General features: G+C 44.2%; 1 protein-coding gene across 1 annotated transcript; it reads left to right on the top strand.

The window, feature by feature from the left end:
• Window positions 1-1,795: 1,795 nt before the first annotated feature.
• olah (oleoyl-ACP hydrolase) lies at window positions 1,796-7,841 on the top strand (the record flags this gene model as incomplete). The annotated part of the gene is made up of 6 exons (XM_079259115.1): window positions 1,796-1,925; window positions 4,521-4,659; window positions 4,730-4,829; window positions 4,903-5,072; window positions 7,534-7,616; window positions 7,699-7,841. 6 exons carry the CDS (start codon window positions 1,796-1,798, stop codon window positions 7,839-7,841), a joined length of 765 nt encoding a protein of 254 aa, XP_079115241.1.
• Window positions 7,842-9,851: the final 2,010 nt, after the last annotated feature.

The raw sequence follows: 9,851 nt of genomic DNA, 5'->3' as shown, positions 1-9,851 counted from the left end.
TTGGTCATTCTTCAGATACAGATCAACCTCCATGACTGTGTTTGGAAGCAAAGATGAGCTTCAGCCAGTAAAACCACCAGATCCACCCACACATCCAGGTGCCTCATCAGCATTTTACCTCCCGAGGAACAGTCTAGAACAAGGACACGAATGATTCAGAAAAACTCCTTTCAGAGCTTCATTTCAAGCTTCCAACAGGGAACAATAGGAAGGAAGAGGACGTGTAGTGTTCCACTAGGCTCTGTGTTGGGCCTCCTGCTGGTCCGGATCAAACATCTGATGGTCCTGATGCCAACGATGACTTTCTCACCAGGGGAATCTGGTCCCGGACAAACTTCCAGTTTCTCAAGACTTTTCTTCAGATCAAGACAAATCTGAAATGTTTTGTGTTTGGAAGCAGACCTGAGTCAAGTCAGCGCCAGTCAGCAGTGGTGAAGGAACGGCTCAACCCACAAATCTGGGTTTCACTTTGGACTTTGAGTTAAATTATGATCTTCAGGAACCAAATGAGCATTTTCTCACCTGAGGAATGGAGCGAGGAGGCGGCTGAAGACCCAGGATGGTTCAGATAAACAATAATCACTGAAAATCACCAACCAGCAGCTTTTACAGCAACTCCAACCAAAAGCAAATGCGTTGTGGAAAACCAACCAGCAACTTCTGGCCATGTCAAAAACTGCAGTTCCCTCTTCATCCACTAGGGACTGCAAAACAGAGCGAATCCCCATTTACTCCCATGTTAAAAAGACCAACTTCACAGCAGAAATAAACATGTTCACAGCAGGAATAAACATGTTTACAGCAGAGATAACCTGACCTATTAAACCAAAAATGAATATTTGAACCAGGCTGTAAACATGTTTATTTCTGCCGTAAAAATGTTTATTTCTTGGTGAAGGAGCATAATTACCTCCACCAAGGAGGTGATGTTTTTACCGGCTTTATCTGTTTGTGTTCAAGATAACTTAAAATGTTATGGACAGATTTTCATGAAATTTTCAGGACTTGTAGGAAACGTGAAAATAAAGACATGATTCAATTTTGGTGGTGATCCGGATTACCGTTTGGATCCAGGAACTTTTTAAAGGCCTTGGTGGAGGTTTGTGTTCTTCTAGTGTTTTTCTGGGTAACTTCTGAATTTCACAGTTTTGATACAATACTTTATTGTCCGACTTTGTACAACTGTATCTCTATATTGCTAAATTAATAAATGTAAATAAAAGAAAGAGTCAACCGTAGTCAAGAGAAAGTGGCAACTATTCCCGTATTTTGTTCAGCAATAACCGGCGAAATATTGAAAGCAGATCGTGTGGAATTACATTTCACATGGTTGAATAATAATTTATTTGACCAGATAAAAATAGATTAATGAATACAAATGCATCAATAAACAATCAAACATGTTAGTATTAACTTCATTTATACATTTATTTATATTGTAGCTACCTTATGTTTTAGTTAAATAGCATATAAAAATATTTTAGTATAAAAGCCCATTGTGTTTAATGTTTTACAGTGATCTGTATCATAACAATATCTCTGGTCTTTGTAACAAATCAACCTGTGAGAAAAATCAGGGAAAAATTGGTGAAGTTATTGTTGTGGTTGGACCTACACCTTACAGATAAATGCATTGGAGGCGCATGGAGACCCATCCAAGATGGCGGTGCGAGCGTGATACGGTGCGGCGTCTATGTATATATATGTCTATGTCCAGAATAAGGCGAAAGCCAGAAAACCACAGAAGAAGAGAAGCCGGAAGCACCTCGGCACCGAGAAGTTGTTGCGCGTGAGGATGGAAACGGTGATCAGCTGTTTCAGGAGGAGGCCGGACGCTGTGGCCAGGCTGATCTGCTTCCCCTGGGCGGGTGGAGGCTCCATCCACTACGCCCGCTGGGGAAACGTCCTCAGCAGCTCCCTGGAAGGTAACACACCTGGACGGAAGCCCGGAGGTGTCCTGTCCTCAAAGTTCTATTTTATTAAATTAAAGGTATTTTAATATCAAGAAATTTGATTTTATAATAGTTTATATTTAATTATTTCAATTAAATAAAACCAAATAAAATTTCAAGTGAAAGAAATCAAGACAAGCTAAGTTAAAAAAAAATTTTTTTAATAAAATTTAGTTTATTTGATTGCCAAGTAATTTCACTTTATTGTAGTTAATTATACTGAATTAATAGAAATTATTTAAATAATTAAATTGTATCATAGTAAAACATTTTCTGCCAATTATTTAATTTTATAATATTTATTATGCTGAACAAAATGTAATAAAATTTAATTTGATTAAATTAAAGGGATAAATAATTGGAGTTGTTTCAACAATGTCATTACTTTTTATTTTGTTAAGTTAAATGTTATTTAACACCAAGTCATTGAATTGTATGATATTTGATTATATTGAATTACAATTATTCAAATTTAATAAAATAAAATTGAATGAATGATAAATTAAAACAATTATTTTAATGTTCAAATTTAATTTGATTAAATTAAAACCTTATTTTATATATATATATATATATACACTACTCACAAAAAGTTAGGGATATTCAGCTTTTGGGTGAAATTTCCCAACAAGCCTAAAATGCATTCAAACCTGTACAGGTGAACTTAATGTGATCTTCTCTAAGCTTTTAAATGCACATGTCCAACTGTTAAATGTTTCAATAAATTTTGCACAAGTTGCTGTTCTCTAACAAGGAGCTTAACGGCAAAAATCACGGCAGGTGTATGAACCTTGAATTGACCAATAAATGTCCTGGTTCAATTAGAGCTGGTGTTTAAACAGTTGTCCTCATCATGCTGTTCACATTTTGACATCATGAGACCAAGACGACACCTAACAATGGAACAACAGTCCCTTGCCATTGCCATGCTTCAAACAGGACGTTCTCAGACAGAAGTGGCCACTGAGCTTGGAGTGTCACAGAGTGTCATCAGCAGGTTGCAACAGAGATATGAAGAGACTGGAAGAGTCACAGAAAGGCCTAGAAGTGGACGTCCTTTGGCCACATCCCGTGCTGATGACCGCTACATTGTGAACACTGCCCTGAGAAACCGGATGATGAATGCCACTCAACTCCAGGCACGTTTAAGAGAGGTGAGAGGCACCCAAGTGTCACGTCAGACCATTCCAAACCGTTTCCATCAGCGTGGTCTGCGTGCTAGACGACCTGCACGGGTACCTAACCACACCACCAGGCACAGGCATCATCGTCTTGCATGGGCCAGGGAGCATTTACGCTGGACGAGGAACCAGTGGGCCTCAGTGCTGTTCTCTGATGAAAGTCGATTCACACTGAGCAGAAATGATGGCCGGCAACGATGTTGGAGACGTCAGGGAGAGCGCTATGCATCAGCCACTGTTGTCACCAGGCGAGCTTTTGGTGGTGGCGGTGTTACAGTGTGGGCAGGGGTGTCCACTTGGTACAGAACTGCCCTACACTTTGTGAATGGTACAGTGACAAGCCCATACTACCTGAATAACATCATTAATCCAGTGATTGTGCCCCTACATGAACAGCACAGGCCTAATTTCATCTTCATGGACGACAATGCTCCTGCTCATCGAGGCCGCATCATCAGGGAACGGCTGTTGGAGACTGGTGTACCTCAAATGGAACGGCCTGCACTCTCTCCAGACCTGAATCCCATTGAAAACCTGTGGGATCAGCTGAGCCGTCGTGTAGAGGCTCGAGACCCTGCACCCCAGAACCTCAATGACCTGAGGGCTGCCCTTCAAGAAGAGTGGGATGCCATGCCTCAGCAGGCAATAAGTTGCCTTGTGAACAGCATGAGACGTCGTTGTCAAGCTGTAATTGATGCTCAAGGGCACATGACCAGATATTGAGACGTTCAAATTTTTTGTTGTGGTGTAACTACCATTGTTGTTACCTTTTGTGTTGAATGAATTTTTTGAGATGAGGAAATCAGTCGTGCATCCTTCTACTTAAATGTCTTACTTTTATGATATTATATCACTGTAGCATGAACATATTGCATTTTCCATACATTTCACCTGAAAGCCAAATATCCCTAACTTTTTGTGAGTAGTGTATATAATATATGCAATCAGTTGCATTGTATTATATTAAATATGTTGTAATAAATTTAAAGTAAAAGAGGGATAAATAATCATCCAAATAATGTCGTACATTATTATTGTATAAACTTTAAAGGGCATTTGATATCAAATAACTTCCTATTATTACTTCTAATTTGATTAAATTGCATTGAATTAAGTTAAATAAAGAAAGAAAACATTTAAAATATTGAAAACCAAGTCATTTAATTTCATTGTATTGAATTAAATTAATAGAAGTATTAAACAGAATTATTGGTTACTTGAGTAATCGTTGCAGAAGCTCATGTTTTATCTACATGTCTGTTTGAATCATTTTGTCTGCTTGTCGGAGCATTTCTTGCCTCCATGTCTGCGGTTTTTTCTCTGTTCCTTCCTTCCCGTCATGATTGAAGCCGTCCATCTTCCTCATCCTCTCTTCCGCCCCTTCCAGTGTTCGCCATCAAGCTTCCGGGCCGAGAGAGCCGATCCAGAGAGCCGCTCTTCCACGACATGCAGCAGATCGTGGATGAAGTTATCTCCGTGTTGCTGCCGCTGCTCAAAGAGAAGCCGTTCGCTCTGTTTGGCCACAGGTGAGCTTCTCCTGGTGAGGCTCTGGTCGCCATGACGACAGGTTTTGACATCAGCCTTGCTGTGTTTTAGTTTCGGGGCCTTCGCCGGCTTCGCGGTCGCAGATGCCCTGAAGACTCTTCACAACGTGGAGCCGGTGCACATGTTTGTGTCGGGTGCTTCTGCGCCGCACGTGAGTGGGAAGCGTTTAAAGACGAGGTGAAGAGATGTCGCTCGTTTCTGAGCTTCTACTTTTCGTCTTTCAGTCGGAAACTCGCGTGAAGGCACCGAAGAGAGGCGGCCTGTCGGATGAGGATTTCCTCATGTGGTTAACTTCGATCGGAGGAACTCCTCCAGAGCTGCTGGCCAACCCGGAGGTTCTGAAGCTCTTCCTGCCTGCGCTGAAGGCCGACCTGCACGTGGTGGAGAACTACAGGTCTGACTCTGACATGCAGCTCCTATCTAAACGTTTACAGTGAAGAAGAAAGTCCACCGTCTTTCCGGCGTCTTACCAAGGAGGAAAGACATCAGCGATCATCTTAGATCTTCAGTGAAGGAACTTCTGTCCTGACTGAAACGTGTCGTAAGACACCACGACGGGACTTTAAAAAAAAAAACATGAGCATTTCTTTTCACAATGAAATGTCTCTCATCGCGTCGGCCAATCAGAACCACGATGACATCATTTCCTTTTCCTGTGGCTAACAGCAGCACTTGGTCACTTCGGAGGCAGTTCTGGTTATCTGCCAGTCATCTGGTTTGCTCTTTTCCAACATGTCAGACTTCATTTCGCTGTTGTCAAGGATGGAGGTTACGTTTTCCTCCTTAGTTATTTGTGAAAAAGTTTTTGTCTCCTCCTGCATCCATACGTAGCATCTGGAGTGGAAAATAACTGGTCACATGACGCCTGCGTAACTGACGCCTGCATAACGTTGGTGACGCGTTAATGTCAAACATTCTGGACACGTCTGGAAAACCTTGTTGTGAGAAAAGTAAAAGATATTTAGTGAGGTTTTTCTAAATGTAGCCGTTTCCATTGACAGTTGTCATCGCGATATTTACGTTTTGTGTAACTCTCAGGCAGATGGAAACGTAGCTACATATGAAATGCGGCATGTTACCGCATTACATATATCAAGGAAAACCGATTTGCAATCATCTTTAGAGCGTGCTGTCATGATGTTACGTCCGAATTAAACGTCATCATGATTACCGTCAGGGAAAACTCATCCGTATAAACGTTAAACAGTGAGAATTCCCAGCCTGCCTGACACTGTTTCTCACATTACTCCCAAAAGCCGGGATAGAAATGATTAGTCGGGTTAAATAATTATCTGGAGTTTCACCTTTTAAATGCCAGTTTGATCACAGGGGGCCGATTCCTGGTGAAAACCACGAAACGAGGTATTTAGCAGAAAACATGCTGGAGGAGCCAAAATCTTCACTCTGATGCTGTTTGTGTCGCATCACATTCAAAACGTGAAATAGGGTGTGTTCCAATTACAGGGGAATCACACTCCTCAGCCTCCCTGGTAAGGTCTATTCAGGGGTCCTGGAGAGGAGGGTCCGCCGGATAGTCGAATCTCGGATTGAGGAGGAGCAGTGTGGTTTTCGTCCTGGTCGCGGAACAGTGGACCAGCTCTATACCCTCTCTGGGGTCCTGGAGGGGGCATGGGAGTTTGCCCAACCAGTCTACATGTGCTTTGTGGACCTGGAGAAGGCATTCGACCGTGTCCCCCGGGGCTCCTGTGGGGGGTACTCCGGGAGTATGGGGTACCGGACCCCCTTGTAAGGGCTGTCCGGTCCCTGTACGACAGGTGTCAGAGCTTGGTCCGCCTTGCCGGTAGTAAGTCGGATTTGTTTCCAGTGAGGGTTGGACTCCGCCAAGGCTGCCCTTTATCACCGATTCTGTTCATAACTTATATGGACAGAATTTCTAGGTGCAGCCGAGGTGTTGAGGGGATCCGGCTTGGTGGCCTCAGGATTGGGTCCCTGCTTTTTGCAGATGACGTGGTCCTGTTGGCTTCATCTGGTCGTGATCTCCAGCTCTCATTTGAGCGATTCGCGGCCGAGTGTGAAGCGGCTGGGATGAGAATCAGCACCTCCAAATCTGAGACCATGGTCCTCAGCCGGAATAGGGTGGATTGCCCTCTCCGGGTCGGGAGTCAGGTCCTGCCTCAAGTGGAGGAGTTTAAATATCTCGGGGTCTTGTTCACAAGTGAGGGAAGGATGGAGCGCGAGATCGACAGACGGATCGGTGCGGCGTCTGCAGTAATGCGGACTCTGCGCCGGTCTGTCGTGGTGAAGAAGGAGCTGAGCCAGAAGGCGAAGCTCTCGATTTACCAGTCGATCTACATTCCTACCCTCACCTATGGTCATGAGCTGTGGATCGTGACCGAAAGAACGAGATCTCGTATACAGGCGGCTGAAATGGGTTTCCTCCGCAGGGTGGCCGGGCTCTCCCTTAGAGATAGGGTGAGGAGCTCGGTCATCCGGGAGGAGATCAGAGTAGAGCTGCTGCTCCTCCGCATCGAGAGGAACCAGTTGAGGTGGCTCGGGCATCTGGTCAGGATGCCTCCTGGACCTCCCTGGTGAGGTGTTCCAGGCACGTCCCTCTGGAAGGAGACCCCGGGGAAGACCCAGGACACGCTGGAGGGATTATATCTCTCGGCTGGCCTGGGAACGCCTCGGGATCCCCCCCGCAGAGTTGGTAAATGTGGCTGGGGAGAGGGAAGTCTGGGCTTCCCTGCTTAGGCTGCTGCCCCCGCGACCCGACCCCGGATAAGCGGCAGAAGATGGATGGATGGATGGATGGATGGATGACATTCTTTTTGAGAGCAGATATCTGGAGGGGAACGGTGGATTTTCTGACGTTTTCTGCTGCTGTTCGTCTTCAGGTGGAACAAACCCAACCGTCCCATCCTGTCCTGTCCAGTCACGTGTTTGGATGGGAAGGATGATGTTCCTCATGACTTACACGGTGAGTTGTTTCCTTTCAGGCTGCTTATGTCGCTGATTTTGCGAGTGAACGAGCAAGAAATGACTCTTTGTTTCCCGAACAGCGTGGAGAGACGTCACGTCTGGAGACTTCACCATCAGGATGTTTGATGGGTCCCATTTCTACCTGAAGGATCCTGGAAATGAAAAGATCTTACTGGATTACATCACAAAGCATTTGGAGACGGCAGAAATGGATTATTTATGATTTACAGAAACCAAAGCGGATCCATCGAGTCATTCCTGTTTCTTTTTACAGCTTTGTTTTTTAAATAAACATGTAAACAACAGAAAGTTCTGCAAACCTTCGTATGATTCCACACAGATGAAACCTGGAGGAATAAAACTTTAAAACAGCTTGAAGATGTAAAATGTGGCATAAACATAAATCGTTAGTTTCAACATTTTATTTCAAATTTTATTTAATAGAAACGAGGCAGAGAGAAAAAAGTCAGAAAAACATCCAGTAAAATGTTTTCTGGAAGATTCTCCTTCCAGCAGATTCACTAATGACCGGTGAGGGTGTCAGGATTTGGTATAAAAGACACATCCACCAAAACTTACTACAGGGGTATTAAAAATACATCCTGGGACCCAAAAACGGGCCCACCAGAAGGTCGACGTGGCCTGCAGGATGAATTTCATAAATATTTAAAAAATGACAGAAGATATTAATTGTATGTTTTTCAGAATAAAAGTTGGTGTGATTCCTACTTTGTCCCTGTGGGGTTTAATTTTTTTCTGTTCAAATGTAAACCATTTGCAAGGCAGAAGGATGATTCGTTCCTTCGTTCTGACTTCCTGGAAGTGACTTCAGTTTGTGTGGAGAGATCAGTCAGTTCAGGTGGTCAGGATCCAGCCTTTCGCCCAAAGCCTGCTGGGATAGGCTCCAGCTTCCCCGCGACCCTTCATCGGACTAAGCGATGAGGAAAACGAAAGTGATCAGGATTACAACATACATGTGGTCATGTGCATGTATGCACATTTACATCCAGAAGTCACCCAGATCATAATGTGAAACACTGGATTTTCCAGATTGGCTTTATAAGTTGGAAGACTCGTGTAAATCAACAGTTTTTTGCCAAATGAGCAATATTCCTGTCATTTCAGACCCGCAGTTTGCAGATGTTTCCGTCTAGAGGCTGTAATTCTGGTAAAGTCTTTTCCCATGGGGCTCCGCAGTCAGGAGGATGGAGCAGATACTTTTGTTGCTTCTAGCAGGTTCTGCCAGGTATCCAGGATGTTCCTGGGTTTTCCTCTTTCTCTCCACGGTTTTTCCAAGCTCTTCTCCCTCATCTCTCTTTCTGATTCCTGGAAAAGCTGCAGTTTGCTGTCAGGGATGAACGTTCCTTCTCTGCTCATCCTGAGCTTTGTTAGGCAACAGCGACTGAAGTTCATGTTGTTCGTAATGTTTTCTGAGACCCTGCTTACGCCACAACGCTGAGACAGAGAAACAGGAAAGTTTTGATGTGTTTTCGCCTCTTGTTTCCATGGTAACAGAGTTTTGGTGGATAAAACTGCAAATGGCGTCCAGAGTGAAACGAGGTTGTTATGGAACACGAATCCTGTCTGTGCAAACTGGAACGGGAATCTTTCGGCAACGTCGTTCACGTCACGCGAAGAGCACAACATGGCGGACCGGCGTGTCGCCGGTGTTTGTAGCTACATGTTTTTATTTCATTCAATCTGACGAAGCAAAACCTGCTTGAACATTTACGCCAAGGTTATATGCAGCAGATACATCGACTGTATATAAAAGATGGGCGGAGCCTCCGTGACGTTACCCGTAGGTTTCTGAAGAGCTGAATTGAAGCTCGGTGGGCGGTTCCTACCATCACCATCTTGGCAGGGGTATGCGTGTCGTCTTGGAAAATACAAAAATAAACAAAGAGGTGGAGCTGAGAGGGGGGCTGTGAGCGTCATGGTGGATGATTGACATCGAGCGAACTCCGAGCTTTCTGTAGCTAAGAGCTAACCGAGCTAACCCGGAGATAACAGGAGCTAACCAGCTAACGGAGGTAAGCGGGCTAAAGCTAAGTCACGTTGTTAACCGGCTAAAAACCACGGCTGTTCTACGTTCTTCTGACTTGAAGCGGGAGATCGGGTACCTGTCAATCAAAAGGACACGCCCCTAAATATGCTGAACTTCGAGATTAAATTACTTTTAAACGGGCGAGTTAGAAAAAAATTCACTCCCCCCACAGTTGTCATGAAGGTA

This window comes from Telmatherina bonti (assembly GCF_933228915.1).
Source record: "Telmatherina bonti genome assembly, chromosome: 19".
Taxonomy (NCBI): Eukaryota; Metazoa; Chordata; class Actinopteri; order Atheriniformes; family Telmatherinidae; genus Telmatherina; species Telmatherina bonti.
This window is presented reverse-complemented; position numbering and strand designations above follow the sequence as displayed.